This window comes from Sminthopsis crassicaudata, chromosome 6 (genome assembly GCF_048593235.1).
Source record: "Sminthopsis crassicaudata isolate SCR6 chromosome 6, ASM4859323v1, whole genome shotgun sequence".
NCBI lineage: Eukaryota > Metazoa > Chordata > Mammalia > Dasyuromorphia > Dasyuridae > Sminthopsis > Sminthopsis crassicaudata.
Window position 1 is genome coordinate 47,017,863 of NC_133622.1, and position 18,656 is coordinate 47,036,518.

General features: G+C 32.9%; 1 protein-coding gene across 20 annotated transcripts in view; it reads left to right on the forward strand.

Annotated features, from left to right (window-relative positions):
- Nucleotides 1-18,656, forward strand: part of ADGRL3 (adhesion G protein-coupled receptor L3) — a 1,041,133-nt gene that overhangs the window by 867,669 nt on the left and 154,808 nt on the right. For all 20 annotated transcript variants that reach the window (XM_074272799.1, XM_074272781.1, XM_074272789.1 and 17 more), the window contains one exon: nt 1,582-1,678. In XM_074272799.1, coding sequence (XP_074128900.1) covers nt 1,582-1,678 — 97 coding nt within the window. The remainder of the gene's footprint in view (nt 1-1,581; nt 1,679-18,656) is intronic.

Genomic DNA, 18,656 nt, shown 5'->3' on the forward strand with positions numbered 1-18,656 from the left:
CTACTTTATGTTGTTCTGGCAGTTAACAGACTCCTTTAAAGGATTATTGTATGTGATAGAAACTCTACCAAAATAACTCATTTCACTGGTATCCTTAGTATCAATCGTATTGTCCCATTCTCATTCCTCTTTGTTGTGTAGAGATAACTCTTGGTTCTCTCTCATAAGCCATGCCATCAGAACAAAAATCCCAATAATTTCCTAACAAGCTGGAAAGATTTTGTATATGAACACAGTGATGGGCTGTATGTCTACCATCTAAGGAACAACTGAATCAGATTGGGAAAAGCTTATCCCTATATTAAGATAGTATTATTATTATTTTCATTATCACATAGCAACTCTCAAAATCTATTTTCTAAATTGTTTGGGAATTAAAAAAAAGAAAAGCCTTGATAGAAAATATCTACATGTACAAAATAATAGACTCTTGAAATAATGGGAAAATGGGTCAGATCTCCACTGAAACAATTGATAGTTCCATGCTTTAGCATTCTATGTGTTCCTATAACCAAAAAAAAAGTGATCACTGCAAGCTAATATGGAGGTGATGATTAAAGTTCTATGATGATAGACACATAATCCATGTGTAATCCATAAGTGAAACCTTTCCAAATTAGTCAAAACTGCTGAAACTTACTTGATGAAAACATGGGTTTACTTTCTAAGCAGCTTGGAAGTACAGGGGGCTTTCTAGTAGATCTTTAGTGCTTCCTGAACAAAAACAGTTCCAAACTTAAATGTGGTATTGCTACTGTGATCTTCCCAAGTTGATACCTCTGAGTCAGGCAACTTGTTGGTTTTGGATTGTCCACACAAACAAATGAATTTGAAATTTTTCTATGTTAAGCTCCCATATTTTCCATTGGCAGTGTAGTGGAAAAGTAAATTGACTATATTTAACTTTTTTTTTTTTTTTTTTTTTTTTTTTTTAAGGAAAATGAAATCAGAATAATGTAATATCCCCTAAAATTCCAGTTTATTTTTTAAAATGTCTTCTTGAAATGAAACTACTGTTACTTAAAAAAATAGAATGATCATTTAGCTGTTAGTTTTCAACACATTATATAGCTTGAAGGGTACCAAAACTTGACATTCTATAGATTCACAAATGTGTGCATGTATCCACCAGATTAAGAAGTTTAATACTTTTCAAATAAAACAGCCCCCTTAAAATTGTCAGATATTTATAAAAGTACTTTATTAGCTTGAACCTTCACCAAATTTAAAACATTTTAACCTATTAAAAATCTTTAAGGGAATATTCAACATTTATTTGTCTTTAATTACTATATATTCAAGTAATTCATAGCTTTTGTCCCTTTCCTTTTTAATAAATGTGGCACTTAAATTGATTTCTCATGAAGTTTTGTTATACTTAAGTCACTTTTGGAATCAACTTTTGGAAGCTTCAAATAAGCTACAACAGTGCTGAAAAGGTCTATTACAGCAAGACTGAAAGAAAAAAAAGCTCTCAGCAACATAGGCTACACACAAAATTATATGTGTGGAGGAGAATTTTTGTGAGAAAATTCAGTGGCTGATTGGTTTGTTCCTTCTCCTCCCTTTTCCCGTTTCTAGAGCCGGATTCGAAGAATGTGGAATGACACAGTTCGAAAGCAGTCTGAGTCTTCCTTTATTACTGGAGATATAAACAGTTCAGCATCACTCAACAGAGGTAATTATAAACTATTTTTCATATTTATGACTTCTATGATTACTTTAAGGAGTCTTAAATTTATTGCTTTATTTTCAGCTTCTGCTGGACTTCATTCCCTGTGATAGGAATATTACAACAAAGTATAAAACCTGGTTGAGTGTAGCAGGGTGTTCCATTATTCATAAACCTGGATTTTTTTTAACTTGAATTTTCAGAATATCTTTTCTAAAAGAAGTTAGGAAATAAGGAACTTCTTTCCATATAGTCAGCTGCTACTGCCATAAACTGGTGAGCTGTCAGGCCTCATTGCAAGCAATGAAAATGGGCAATTATGTGACTATAGAGGCTGCTAAGCATCATAGAGTTACACATTGTCCCAGGTATAAAGCAATTTCGTACTCTTTCAGGGAGTTAAAAAAAAATACTGCATAATCCATATCTACAACAAAAGGGAGGAAAATATCTAATCTTAATTTTTAGAATATATGACCAACTAACAGGGAACCATGAGGATAACAGGAAAATTTGAATGTGTGCCTTGACCCCGAGTGCTTTTGGGTAAATTGTTCCACAGGCTCTACTTTATTTTGTTCTCAACGGCTCAATTGCCTTATTGTAATTTTAGCAAAGCTCTTAATTGATTTTTTTTTTTTCCCCCCTGGATTGAATTTGAGCAGTTAAAACATCTAGAGATCTAGAGCATTATTATATCTATTGGAAATCAGTAGTGCAGGAACCTCCGACATTCCAGATTCACTATTCTAAGAAAAAGATTTTGACTCAACTTTTGCAAGAGCCAGGTTACTATTTAGTTTGAAAGAGTAAGTCGCTCTGACTAATGATCTTGTATTTATTTCATGAGAGTCAGGGATTATTTCTTTATTATGTAGAATCTGCTTATCTAAGCAATTGCTCCAAAGCTGTAGTCATCTAATACTGCCTTAGCATCAATTGATGAAAAACTGGCTAGTGTATAAGAGAACAGATTATTTCCTACATGGCAGAAGATAAGGTGATCATGAATATATCCGTGAGCACAAGAATTATTCCCTTTGCAAGGACAGACTTTCATCTATAAAATGATATAGTTAGAGTAGATGATCTCCAAGGGCCCATGCAGCCCTAAAATTCTATGATTTCATCATCTTTCTTTTTTCTTTAGCTAATCTCATTCATTGGAAAATTTATAGTGTTTTCTTTTAAAGAAAGAAATGGCTTTCTTATAAAGAAAACACTATAAATTCTCCAATAAATAAGATCTTAGGATTTTTCTTGAACAACCTTTTTTAAACATTTAAATATTTCTTTTTGTAAGAATGAAAATAGAGGATACAACTTTTATTTTCCTTATCATTTGATTCTTTATATAGCATCTATTATGAGTTGTCTTATTTGTTAATAAATTATGTCTAAAATTAGTGAAATATATAATCACAAAATTTGAGAGTTGGAAATAAGTTTATTGGTCAAACCCATGCATTTAAGCCTGGTGATCTATCCACTATTATTGCCTAACTGTCCCTACTACAGCTTATCATTTTCCTTATTAATCTTTGGCGCCTTGAACCAAACACAGTACTCCAGAAGTGGTCCAGTACACTCTTATAATCTTGGGAACTCTGCCTCTCTAAATATAGTTCAAAGTAACACTAGCTTTTTTGGTTTCCATAGTGCATTGCTGACTCATAATTTCCTTGAGATTACCTAAAACTCCTAGGTATTTTTCAGAATTTATATTTTACCAAGTCTTCCTTATCTTATACTTTTGAAACTGAATTTTTTTCCTCAAGTATCAAACTTTGCATCCATTTTTCATATTTCATCTTGAGTCAATTCATTGTTCTAGTCTGTCAAGATCTGTTTGGATCCCGTTAGCTCTCTCAGCTACATGTCAGTCCTAGAAGTGATGAGTATATCATCTCTGCCTTTATGCAAGTCTGATGAAAACATTAATATCAAGAGATTCATTCCACTTGAGAACTCATTCTGATCTCTTAATTTTGAGGACCCTCTTATTTTATGTTACTACTTATTATTTTTCTTCAAGTATATAACTCATATATGCTCTTTTTCATTAGTTGAGTGATAAGCCATAATAATATTGATTTTTTTTAGACCAATAACATTTTAACTTCTTGGTTTTGCAATCATTTATATTATTGTTTTTTCCAACAACTAAGAAAAATCAATGCTTATATATTTCAGTGGATTTGTGATGTCATAAACAAAGATGTATCTTTTAGGAGTTCTAAACTTTTCTGTGAATCCAGTTCCCTAGTTATCTCTGACATTTGCCATATGTCTGATCATACACATCCTTTTTTCCTTCATATATGTCTTTGGTGATATGTTTTATATTGTTCTTTAGCAAAAACTTAATAAGTTACAGAATATGCATGTTCACTACATACTTCCCCAGTGTCTTTTGGAAAAACAAATGAAATTGGCAAAACACACTTATTGCCCAGATTGCAAACTTTTGAGTTAGCCTGCCTATCTGGAACATAAAATACAACAACAAAAAAACACATCTTCCCAACATTTCATTTACATGGCATCTATTTCCTAAAAACAAAAACACATTCTTGCTATCTTTAGGATCCATTAAATTTTTAAAAATCTCCTATAGACAGTAAATTATTGTCCCTTTTTCTCTTCCTAATTTTTGTTACTTTACTTTTTCTCATAATAACTCTCATGTTCTTGGGTTCGAGCATTTTCTCTAGCCTTGTTTCATGTTGATCTTTAAATTATTTCAATGTTCTCAAATACTTTCTTAGAGATTATCTTATTCTTTTCAAGAATTTTTTCTTAATCTGAGACTTTAGAGAGACACAAAGGCTATTTATAGAGCATACTTCATATCAAAACCTAGTCTCAAATAGTGGTGATATGTTATTTCTATGTTTCAAGTTAAGCTTTTGTATTGTATTCTCCCAAAAGATTGAGTGTATCTTTCTCTGAGCGTTACAGTGATTTTTAGAATTCAGGCGGCTCTTATTTCTAAATTTAATTTATAATATGGATATACCACAATAGTAACCCAAATTTTTACTTCACATCATATTTTCTCACACTACCTAATAAGTTAGGTACTATTGTTTCCATTTAATAGAGGTGAAAATATATTTTTGTAGTCATGTTTTTCACAATGGAAGCCACAATTTACAAGTTGATTAATTAACACAGTTATTCCCAATCAGCAGTTAAAGGCCCTCAATGTTTTTTGGGAAGTCCATTGGGAAACCCATGAATATCCTAAAAGAAATGGCATATAACCTAAATCTTCCTACTTAACCAAACCTTACTTGATGATAATAATGAAGAGTGTAGTTAAAAAGTAATCTCTGTGGTTTGCATTTGTTAAGGAACTTTTGATCTTGATGATCAAGGTCATCATGTCAATGATCTTGAAGTGTATGTGAGACTCCATTTTGGAGAAGAATGCTAACAGTTAAGTTTTATTCAACTTAATTGAAAGGTTTTTTTTTCCAGGAGTTAGGTGGTGAATCAACTAGCAATAAAAACAATGGGGTCTTAAATTTAACATATTTCAGTTAATATTGTGCCTGTAAAAACGTGGCTGTAGTAAACCATTTGCAAATGCTAGACTATTCTCATTTTCATCAAAAATTCATATATATACCATTTATCATCTGTATGAAATATTGATGCCAAAGTAAACATATCAGTTAGTAATTATTGGTGTTCTCTTGATCAATTTCTTCGGGTAATAAATACCATCTGTGATGTTTTCCCTTAAAAAAAAAAAAAAAGCCCTCAATGCTCTCAAAATTCAACTACCTCTGATTTTCCTCATGGGGTATTTGTCTGGTCTAAATATTCTTTCTGGCATTTTATCTTATTTGCTATTTCTAATTCACTGTATTATACATCAAGAACTGTGATGATAGTCAAAATCAACATATCTTCTATCAATAATACTAAAAGCAGATATTGATATAGAATCATTGACAAGCTTGCTTCATTTCCCATTTATTTGTTGGCTTCCCAACAGTTTAATCTGTTAATACTCTTGAGCAAATGCATCTCATTTGAGTCTCACAGTAAGATATTCAATCCAAAGGCATCTCATAGGTTGGATACAGTACTGGGAAATTAGGAAGATTTATCTTCCTATGTTCAGCTGTGGGCAAGCTACTTAATCTTGTTTGCCTCAGTTTCCTTATCTCAGAAATGAGCTAGAGAAGAAAATGCAACCATTCCAGTATCTTTGCTAAGAAACCCCCAACAAAATGTTGAACACAACTGAGAAATGACTAAATAACCAAAAAAAAAGAAAAAAAAAAAAAAGAGCAATTTTCTGTTTGATTCCTACAACTTTGACTTTTTGTTGTTATTGTGAACAAATAAGTTTGCATTCTGAAACATTGCTTTCTTTGGCTTCCATGTTTTTGCTTGGCAAGGGCAGTAAATGCTTACTTGCTAGCTTTATTGATTTCTAGACTTCTTTGATAATTTCAATGAAGTTCTTGGGGGGGAATTGTGGTAATCAAATTTAATATCTCCCATTATCCATTTTTTTCTTCATTGGATACTTTTAAATAAATTAGGTTGAAGTCTTCAAGTCTTATAATTATTTTTCTGATTTGATATTAATATTGACCTTTGCTCTAGATATTAGTCTAATCACAATAAACAATTGAGTTTAAGAAGATTTTCCTATAAGTAACCAATTGCTTATTATCACTATATAGTCAGTGTACTTTTCTACGGTGTTTTTTGGTGCTCATCTTATTCTAATTCTACCTCTCTTCTGGAAGAAAAAAAAATTTGATCTGTATTTGTGGATGAAAGTATTAATAACTTTGACTTCTTTCATTTAGTATATCTGAATCATATTTGTCAATTTTTGATGTTTTTCTTCTGCCCACTGTTATGGGCCAGAACTTGAAACAAGGTGCTAAGTCAGTGGAATTGATAGAGACAATGGTTGTTTAGCAGGGTGCTTATCAGTTCTCTGGTTCAGTACAGGTACTTAGTACTTACTATAGTTCTACAAGATTCACCCCTTTGATAAGAGACCATATAAGCTAGGATAAGCTCAGCCAGAATGAGAAGGAGGAAGACCAGAGAAGTGGTGGCAGGCTCTCCTCCTTGGCTTCTCCACTGAAACCAAGACCCGGAAGTCCCCCAGAAAAACTAGCCGAGCCCCAAATGAAGGAGACAAGACTCAGAAAGAGACAATAAAGGATTTGGACTTTAATACCAGGCTGCATGTGGGGTGATTCCTCTGAGCTGAAACGAAGGCTGCCTCCAGAGACCCCAAGAAAACCTCAACAGAGAACAGTACATTTTAGAGAAGAATATTATAGCCCACCTTCACCTTGAAGTAAGCAAGTATCAGTATGTTGGCTTGGCTTACAGTGTATTGTGAGGTTCTTCCTGGAATATTTTGCTTCCTCACACTTTATGACCAATACTGGCCTATATCCTACAGTTGTCTGCATGTTTTTCTTCTGGTTTCATTTATAGTAAAAATATTACTGTGGATGTGATTCATTTCTTCTAATCATTTTTCAACTCATTACTCATTGAACCAAGGACTTATTTAGAGTACCCAAATTTAATATTTATACTCCAAAAATAATTATTCTTTGTAGCAGCTTACCTATTTTTCTTCTTCCCTACCAAATTTATTTTCAAAACCCAAAGGCACAGATTGCCATTGACAAAAAATTGAAAATATTCTTATGAATTTCCAGGTTACTTCTGGTGATTAACATTTCCATATTTAACTAGATTAAACATCGAACTGTTATTCAGTCTTTACTCTGGTCATGCTTAAAATTCTTTCAGGTTGGTAGATCCTTCCAGAGCTTATATTCAACTGGCAGAACCTGTGTGAACCTAGCATTAGCCTGTGCCATGAAGAGGTATAGACTGGAACTGTTTCAAATTGGTTGACATGAAGAGGGAAATAAGATAGACTGCCCATAAATAGCTTACATTATCAACAACAAAAAATGGGATCTCATTTATTTACAATTCCCAAAATTTTCTGTCTTCTAGTTGTTTCACCAATATTCCTTATATATTTCTATATAAAGGTTAATTAAAAAAACAAAAAAAAAAAAAAACAAAAAAAAACACCTGAGGAAGCTAACTGAATGCTAAGTGAGCAGAGTGAATATAAATCTTTATTACTTTAATCTAAGAGGATAATACCTTCTGGGCTAAAATAGAGAAAAAGACTAATCAAATAGACTTGTCTCCTCTGAATTAAAAATTAAATGCAAAATGGATTCCCCCTTCTGTCTTTTGCTTTCTTGATCCGAAAACAGATTTGCTGTCAGAATTAAAGGTAATTCATTTACTGTCCCTCCTTTAGAAATTAATGTAAATATTATCTTTCCAGTCCTTCCAATGTCCTCTCCTACCCTTCAGAAATCTCTGGAAACACTAGTTCAATTCAGAAAGCCTTGCTAAATAACCAGTTTTGTAGCAGAGCAGAGATGTGACTCCAATCCATTTTAAGCTTGTGTCTTGTCAGAGCAGTATTGTCTTTTGGAGACTGTTAGATCACTGGGCCAAAAGAAAATTCACAATAAATCACCTGCCATCTCGTTAATATTCAGGCTCCTAAACACATTTTGTTTTTATGTTTTCATAGGAAATGCAAATGAAAAAATGTCAATGGTAGCTGATGGTTATTGATGGCTTATATAAATTAATGCTCCCAGGGTGAGGCACTCATTCACTGAACTTCATTATTGTTTGTAAATATACTTTGGTGTAATGCATAAAATATACCATACTGCCCATAAGTGTTGAAACTCTAAATGATTATAGAATTGTCATTTGTAAATATTAAACATATCTTTATAATAAATTTGTATGTCTGTGATATATGCAAAGAAAAACAGTTAATGATGTGCATGTGTGCTTGTGCATATTTAGCAAATAAAATAGCCTATAAAAAGGCTGTTCAGTATCAACAGTGAGCAGTAGGACCATATTATCTCAAGTATGTTAAGCATTCTATGATGCATACAAAAATTGGTTTCCTTTTATTATTGTGGATAGGTTTTATATCAAGCATTTATCACCACTTCCTTTTCCTGATGTACAAATGTGGTAACAATTTCCATTCTTTGAATAATGCATTCAAAATATTAAAATGTTGTTTCTATTCTATGCATTATTATTCCATAGTCTTCAATAATAAACCAAGAACATTAAATGCTGGTTTAAATGGTAAAACTGAAACAAGGACTATTAGATCTCCATTCTAAACCCAAACTAAGCCATTTTGAGAAAAGGTTCTGTATTCAGATTGAAAAGGGAATGAGGAAGGGAGAGGAGAGGGTAGAGAGAGAAAAAATGAAAAGGAAAAAAAGGGATGATCTTCTGCTATATTTTTCGGTCTGTAAGAGTCTGTTCTATATAATCCCAATACTGGGAATAGAGGATTATTTTTTAAAAATAGATTACTAATATATCTTGTAACCTTTTGGATGATTATTTTTAATTCTACTTTTTGCATACTCTTCCTTTCTAAACCTTTGCCCCAATTTTTTCCCTAAAACTTTCTGTTCCCCATAGAAAAAAAGTTCTCTTTTAACTGGTTTATTAGGTTGTACCACTGGCAGGAGATATCCTATCATTTCATTGTGAATTAAATTGTGATGTAAAGAAATGATCTTTATCTTTCTTTCACATTATATTTTCTTCTTTATTAAATATTAGATCTCAGTACATCCTTTGGAGCTTCTTCCAATATCATATTTACGCTGATGTCTCCTGGCAATTTTTGTTTAATCATGGCCCTTTCTACTTTATCAAGTTGCCTTAGTTTGGACTTTCTTTTGTATATCTAGTGAGCAGAACCAATTAGCAACAATTGTTTGTAGAAATAGATTGAGTGATATCAGTATTTGACAGAGAACCAAAAAGGATTGTTTAGATAATCTAATCCCTGCATTCAGAGAATTTATAATATTATAGGGCATAAGCAAGGGTATATTGGACCCATTCTTTACTGGTTGCTAATTTTTTTAATGTGAACATTTATATCTCAGAAATTGGCAAAAACTACAAATCAGAGATTTATTTATTATTTTGCTAATTGTCTGTACTTAAGAATGTGATAGAGAAAATGTTAATAAAACATATTAAACTTAAAAGTGTCTCTCTCATACATACATTCCTTCTGGAGGTACAGTTGTTAAACTTTTACCTGCACACTCCAACATATGTAAATAATGAGAATAGAGGTAAGAATTTGCAAAATGATTATTAGGAGAAATCTAACCAAAAGGGCTAAGAAAGTGAGGCAACTAAGATTATTTATAGCTAATAAGGAGATCAAAGGAAAATTCTTGAAGAGTAATTAATTACACTAAAAGGACTCAATTATCTGGTTATAAACTTAAGTTGTTCTTCAAAGTTTCTGATTAAAAAAATTAAAAAACAAAAAAAAATATTCCTTGAAGTTGTGGCATCAAAAATATTTAGTCCAATAATTTGTGGTAATAGCTAAAATTTGGTAAAGACCTTTATACTGCATTCTCAGTGAGAGAGATCATTTATTCATTCTATGTTCAAAACACTATGCTAAAAACTGCTGACAAACCCTGCCCTCAATAAACTTACAGATATTAGTGTAAGAAAAAGTAAGGGGGAGAGAGAGAATTACAAGAGATGACTTCCACTTTTGGTGGTCAAGAAAAATTCTCTATTTGACTAGATTGAGAAGAGGTGAATGGGAATAATTTTTGTCAAGTTTTGAAAAGCAATTTAGCACTTGATTGTGCAGAACTTTGAATGCTAGGATTGGGAACTTATACTTTAATTAGTAGTCACTTCAGAAGCCTGAAGTTTACCTAGAGGAATGAGTTTTGGAAGGATACCTTATGTTATGGTGGGAAGGACTGATTCAAGGATATTGCTAACTATTGCAAATAGAAGAGGAAAGAAAAGTACTTGACTAAGGGTCATTATAGTAAGTATTGAGAGGAATAGGTGCAAAATATATTGTGGAGGTAGAAATAAAATTTTCCAATCTATTTAACATGCCAGATGAGGAAGGGAGGAGTCCAGAAGAGCCTCTGAATAAAAATGAGAATGTAGGGGGAAGGAGACCAATTTGTTAAGAAAAGTAATGACCACAACAGTTTAAATAGGAATTTTGCCAATTATTATAATTAGATATACATCTGAAATACAAAATATTTAACCTACTGCTATATAACTATTTATCCTAAAGCTTAGAGACGACTGGAGGTTGCTTTACCTTTAAAACATAATTCCTCTTTTGAAGAAGTGTGAAAGATCATGGAGAAATCAAGAAAAAATTTTAGTCTGCCCTCTTGTTCCTGATATGCCAAGAAAGGACTAGGGAGAACAACCAAAGACAGGAAGGGAGGGACCCATCAGAGATGGATCAGAAAATAGTTGGGATAAACTATAAGACAGTTTAAAGAATGAACCATAATATGCAAAGTCAGAAGGTATTGATGCAGTTAGCAGCAGTCCAGACTGTCCTGGGGATCCCCCCTCTTTAGTCAGAGATGCAGGTCCAGTGTGAAAGAATTCATGAACCTGAAAAGTCTGACTGGCAAGAAAGAATTTTATTGTTGGCTGAGAAGTCATCTTTGCTAGGAAGACTGACTCCTCAGTTGCAACAGGTCCTGACAGAGAAATAACAAGAGGTTGTCACTAAGAAGAAGGTCTCTTCACAGTGGGCAGGAGTCCTGGTAGGCAGCTGTGCAAGAAGAGAGGAGCCTTGGACACTACTTTGGACTTCTGCTTAAACTTAAAGACTTAAAATTGTCTTTTTATATTAAATTTGAGACTGAGGTTACAATTGAATGAGATTCCTTCAATGCTGTCACTGCCCCTAGGCCTAGATTTCCAGTAGAACAAGACTACTTAAGTTATATCAGGTCCAGATCTCCAGCTGAATGAGACCACTTAAGTTCAAGCTTAAGAAGGGAGTGGTCCTGGGCTAATCTTTTTTTCTTTTTCTGAGGCTGGGATTAAGTGACTTGACCAGGATCACATAGCTAGGAAGTGTTAAGTGTCAGGGCTGGTGCTCTATCCACTGAGCGACCTAGCTGCCCCTTCCTGGGCTAATCTTAATGAACCCCCTTCACGGCCCTGAAGGGTGGGTCCCTGTCAGGAGAGTTTCAGAGTTCACCCCAAAAGTCAAGGACAGTAGTCAGGGTTCACCCCATCAGTATGACTGCTCTAATTTAAATTTAATTTAATTTAAATTCCAAATTAGAGTTTTCTTTATATCTTGGTCTAATTATTGCATTTGCATATATAGGCAGGCTAAGGGGATGTGGGTGTGTAAAATATATGCATATGTATGTATATATTTATATATATACACAATTCCACTATCAATGTTAAATATCTTATTAAGCTTGAGATAAGATAAAAATCAAGATAAATCTTTTCAGACATAAAAGTTTGGATTAAGCTTTCAGAGTTTATCATGTTCACAAAACTCAGTGAAGAAACTAAAAAGGTCTTCAGACACATTTCTTCTGTAATGAAAAAAATGTTCTTTTTAAAAAATAATGATTAGAGCTTCATGTTTTTGTGGCAATTGTTTTAACAACTATTAAACTATTGACTTGTAAATATTGATGATCTATGACTGAAATTATCCCCAATAATTCTAATATATATTAGATGATCCTCAGGATAAATGTTCATGTCCTTTAAACACCTTTGGTTTCTCAGAGGAACTGTGGCTTCCAAATATATTAGTTTCAATTGGAATTGGTTTTCTTTCTACTACATTCTAGTAGAAACTACTTTCCAAAGTCACCAATTCAATTAAACCCACAAACCATATTTAAATACCTACTAGATGGGAGAGAAATTGGGGCAGGGGGGAAGTTCTTGCTTTGAGTTAGGAAGATATAGCTTCAGATTTGATGTCCAAGGTCAAAGTACTTCTCTAAGTAAAATAGAAATCACACCTGGAGAATTTACTTGAGAGTATATAGAAAGACTAAAGATATGTATGTGTAAGTGTGTGTATATTTGTGTGTATATTTCTTTTAAACATTAAAGTGCTGTCATATGAATATTTTAAGTACCATAAGTCAGACAGAGTATGAATTAAGGAAGTTATTTCTGGAAGAAAAGAAAACTAAGGAGATTTGCAAAGTTATTATCAAGGAAATGGTACCCAAGTTGAGTCTTGTGATGTATTCCTAATTATCATATAAATCATTTTTGTTTTTTTCCCTCATTTTTTTTGACCTCTTGGCAGAATGCAGCATAATGTGAACTTCTCACCTTTTGTCATATTCTAATCCAGAGGTTCTTGACCTAGAATCTGCAGAGTTTTCTTAATATTTTAATAACATTTCAATATAAATGGTTTTCCTTATAATCCTATATATTTTATTTTATAAATTGAAAGATTTTCATCAGACTGCCAAAGGGATATATAATACAACAAAGTTTAAGAATTTCAGATAACCTATATTCTGAAACATTATACTCTCCCAATTTTTGTTCTACCTCTTTAATTATTCCTTTTATGTCTCCTTAGCCAGGTTCTCTTCTAAAGATTCAGTACTTCTCTTCCTCTCTTGCTTCTTTGTACTCTCTCTTGTCACTCTCAACCACTATTTTCAAAACATTCTCTCTCTGAACCCATCATCTCTTCAGACCTATTAGCACATTCTTTTAAGGTCTTAACTTCACCTAGAAGTATAAATAACACCTAACATTCAACATATTCAGAATTAAACCTATTATCTTTCCCAAAAACTTTGCCTTTCCACTTAACTTCTGTTATTCTCAACATAGTATCATGCTCTTAATCACCCAAACTCAAAACTTTATCCAAAGGTCAAATCCTCTGGATTTAACTTCTATTTTTTTTTTTCCACACCTACTGCAGGTATTCATTACTTCCAAACACTTGAATTAGCCTCTAACTGATTCCTTGCCTCCAAAATAACCCTTACATCAAGAGCAAACTAATTTTATTCATACATAGGTTTCATCACACCAATTCTTTGCCTCAACCATTAAAACTTCTGCATTGTGTTCCAAATAAAACAAATTTCTGTATTATTCCAGGAACCCAGGAACCTGACCCTAACTGACTTTTCAAGTTTTATTTCATGCTATATCCCATCACATCATGTGTTCTATAATTCCTGTCAAACTAGAAATGAGTACCCGATCTTTTTCTTCATTCTTTTGCCAACTTTCTTATCTTTGCAAACATAACTAGATATGCTTGGTATAACTTTTCACAGATTTTCAAATCCTTTCTTCTAAATCTAGTTCAGAAGCCATCTATTGCATGTTTTGTTTTGTTTCCCCTGCTAAAGCCACCTTGATACTTTCCTCATTCCAGCCCTAAAAGTGATGTTTCTTTCTCCAACTCTCTTATAACATATATTTTTTTGATTGCTCTTAGGAATTTATATTAATATGACATAAATATATGTTTTCCCAATACTAGATATAAGCCCTCTATAAACAAGTGTATCTTATTTTATTCTCAAATATCAAACACTTTTTAAAAAAAATTATTGCTTTATGAATCATGTTAAGAGAGAAAAATCAGAGCAAAAGGAAAAAATGATAGGAGAGAAAAAAAAAAACAGAAAAAAGGAAGTGAACATAGCATGTATTGATTTACTTTCATTCTCCTTAGTTCCTTTTCTGGATGCAGATAGCATTTTCTGAGCAAAATCTATTGGGATTGCTTTGGATTACTAAATCTCTGAGAATTACCAAGTCTTTCATAGTTGATCATCACACATTCTTGCTGTTGTTATGTACAATGTATTCCTGGTTCTGCTTCTTGCTTTGCTCAGCATCAGTTCATGTAAATCTTTCCAGGCCTTTATAAAGTCAGCTTGTTTATCATTTTTCAATAGAACAATAATATTCCATTACCTTCATATACCACAACTTTTTCATCCATTCCCCAATTGATGGGCATCTACTCATTTCCCAATTCTTTGCCACCACAAAAAGAGCTGTTACAAACATTTTTGTCCATGTGGGTTCTTTTCCCTCCTTTATGATTTCCCTGGGATACAGACCCAATAATGGCATTTCTGGGTCAAAGGTTATGCACAGTTTTATAGTCCTTTAGGCATATTTCTAGATTGCTCTCCATAATGGTTGGATCATTTGACAACACCAACAATGTATTAGTGTTCCAGTTTTCCCACATCCCCTCCAACATTTATTTATTTTTTCCTGTTATGTTAGCCAATCTCAGAGGTGTGAGGTGGTACCTCAGAGTTGTTTTAATTTGCAAGTCTTTAATCAATAGTGATTTGGAGCATTTTTTTCATGTAATTCTAGATGACTACAATTGCATCATCTAAAAATTGTCTGCTCATATCCTTTGACCATTTACCAAATAAAATATCAAACAGTCTTAACAAATATAAATTGAATTTAACTGAATGAGACCAAAAATCAGTTTGGCCACAGACTGCAGCAATAATCCTCTCAAAAACGCATTCCCTTGTTCCAAGAGGCTACAAATAGGTAGAACTATTATTAAAAGTTACACACCATGCACTACATACATGACTGAAGGGTCAGTGTATGATGATAGGTACATAATTAAAACATAAGAAACAAGTTCCCTTGAGATGTCAGGTTCAATTTTATAGATAAGTGTACAGAACCAAGAATTAAAAAAAAAAAAAAAAAAGAATTCCTACTACATTTGGAAGGGTATTGATATGTTCTAAATAAATACATCTTGTATTTATATGGATCTTCAAAGTTTGTAAAGTGCTTTTATACACATACACATGTATCATTTGATCCTCATGACAACACTGAAAGGTATTTTTATACCCATTTTACAATTGAGGAAACTAGGCTGAAAGAATTTAAATGGCTTGCCCAGGTCACACAGCTACTAAGGACACAATTGAAAAACAATTGAGTAACAGTACATGTTGACTGTGTTGTGTAACAGAGCTGAAATCCTAAGTACTCCTGGAAATTGTCTAAGATTACAAATTGCAAAAAGAGTATTACCTTATATTACTTCAGGAAACTTCACCTGTGAGTTAGCCATAACAGTGAAATCACAAGTCCTATCTGAAATAGGAAGGATTAATGAAGCTCAATAACAGAATCTCATTAACAAACAGGTCCCCTTTGAGACATTATAATTACATTAATTGTATGAGTAAATAGAATAGAAATTTTTTCAATTTTCTCAGATGTTTTGAGTCCTTTCCAAAAACATAGCACAAGACAGAACTAAGATTCTGTTTAGTTTACTAATTACAAACATTCTTTTCTGGTTTTAATGACTACTTTCATGTCAGATGAGTCTTTTCAAAAGCTCAACTTAAACTCTTATCTTTAGAATCATCCTGTGTATGCATATGTGTAATTGTGTACTGATATGTTTTGAAAGTAGGAAGGCAAATAATTTAAACAATGAAGCTGGTACCTACATGCTGACCTCCTGCTCAGTTTTCCCTTGGAAGTCTACCACTTCTCTCTTCTATTTCCTCCCACTGTTTAGCACTTTAAATATTTACTGTTAGCCAGGGACCATACCTGTATCTCCCAACCAATCATTCTCAGTAATTTCTGGTGAAGCTTCCAGGCCTGACTTCTATAAATTTGTTTTTGTTTTATTTATCCCACATAATTTGTCATTATTCCTCCTTCACTTTTCCAGGAATAGATTTTTCATGCCTTTATTCCTTTTTAATAGTCTTTTTTCCTTATTTACATTTTTTCCTGAAACCGATATGTAGACAACTCTACCTTAGATGATATGACATTTAGCTGCTTCTGTGATGAGTAGTTTTTTCATTTATACTTCAGTAGCATCCCATTGTTTCTCCTCCTATAATTTCAGCCCTTCTTCCTATGTTCTTTTTTAATTCAATTCAACTCAGTATCTATATGTTAGACACTGGGGATACAGGGACAAGAATGACAAAGTTCCTGTTCTGAAGGAGTTAATATTTTATCATGGAAACATATCATATACACAGATAAGTAAACGTGACATACAAGAGAAGAGATACAATGCAGATAACCAGAAAAATCCAACAAGATTTTGAGTTAGAAGCTGGAATTGAGCCTTGAAGGAAGGTAGGGATTTCTCAGAAGCAGAGGTGAAGAAAGGGGTTCTGTTTGCTAGAATTTCATTCCCCTAAAAGCAAGGGCTGCTATCTTTTTCATGGTTATAGTTCCCAGATCCGGCTTAGTCATGAGATTGATTTAGTGGACTTTTATGTTCTTAGCAGTAGTTAACTGATTCTGAGATAATGTTTTTCATTCTATGAGGACATCACAGGGAAGGCAGCTGGCTAGACCAGCATAGAAAAGAGTGGATCCCTATAGATAATCCCTCACTCTGAATCCTGGGAGAGACCCTGTCTCTGGCCAGGCAATCAATCAATAAAAACTAATATGCAGTAACTAGAAGTAGAAGCTAGAAAACCTGAGCTCTGACCCTGCCTCAGAGTCATACCATGTTACCTAGCACAAATCATTTAACCTTACTTGATCCTAGTTTCCTCATCTACAAAAATGGGACTAATAATCTTACAGGGTTGTTATGAGGATTAAGTAAGATAAAATATATAAAAAACTTTTAGACCCTTAAAAATACCATGTAAATGCTATCATTGTTATCCTTTTCATAATGGAACTTGAGCTCAGAAATATCAGGGGCTGGTAGTAAGAGTTGTCTTGCTAAGATACTGGAGTATAGAATCAGGAACCCAGAGATCACATGGAATGGGGTGCTGGCTATCTAACCAGGGAGAAGTTGTTCATATAGGGTACTACCTTGGAAGCCTTATGCTGGGGTGAGGGAAAGTGTATAAAAATTCTAGGCTAGTACTCTCCACCTTACAGTACTTAATGACTTTTGCCCATTAATGTGAAGAATAAACATCAGAAGTAAAGCCTCATTTATTCTAGTGGAAAGAGTATAAACACGAAAAGCTTACCTTCTCCTTTCCCACTTGCATGCCTTAGGACTAGATGATCTGAAGATCTCTTCAGGTTTAAAAACCTTTGGAAATATTGCAATTCTCCCTCATAGATTACTAGGGGACAGAAAACTGTCTTGTTTTCTTTGTAAGTTTATGCCCTAGTTAGTCATTGGAAATCATCATCATTGTTAGAGTAAAAATATATTTTAGAAAGACATAGAACCAATTAAGTACACAAACATTTTTGCTTATAAATAATCATAACTTTTGTTAAGAAATATAAAAGAAAAGCATATCAGAAGAGAAATAATAGAAAGATATTTTAAAATAGGAATTTTATATATATATATATGGAGATGGAGAAATCATGGAGAAAAAGACATTTCCATAAAATTACTTATCTAGCAATACATGAATGCCATATGCCTCCAATATTAAGCATGCTGAAATTTTAGATACATATACATTTAATTGTCAAATGGTAATTGTAGGATTTTAATTTTTTTTATTTCCCCTCAAAAATATCCTTCTGTTGAATGTTATTGTGCTATTTAATTTTTATCTCCTTCTCACTCCTGACATAGCATAGGAACAGTATAGACTAATAAATGAATAGATGGAATGAGTAGGTAACCATTTACATTTGGTTAAGCCACTGATGCTATAAAGAGGAATTAATTTTCCCCACCACATATGAAAAAGTAAATGAAAATATTTCTTTTTATGATGTCTGCTGAGTAGATCAGGGAAATGGTCCAAATTAAAGTCTTTTAGTATAACTTTGTTAGCCTGCTGTCAGGAAGGAGGGATTATTTTCAAATGATAAAATATCATTTTAGCTGACATACAACTCTCAATTCATCTTTGCTTTCTTTGATAGCTTTATAAAATATGTTTCTTCTCTTTAGATATGTCTCAATTAAATTTACCATGTCATACAGTCACTGAGTGATGATTTCAAAGAGGGACTACCTATTTGTAAAAAATAATACAAATTTTGTCAGAAGAAAAATGTCACGAGTTTTTGTTGTAAGCTGTACTTTGGTAAC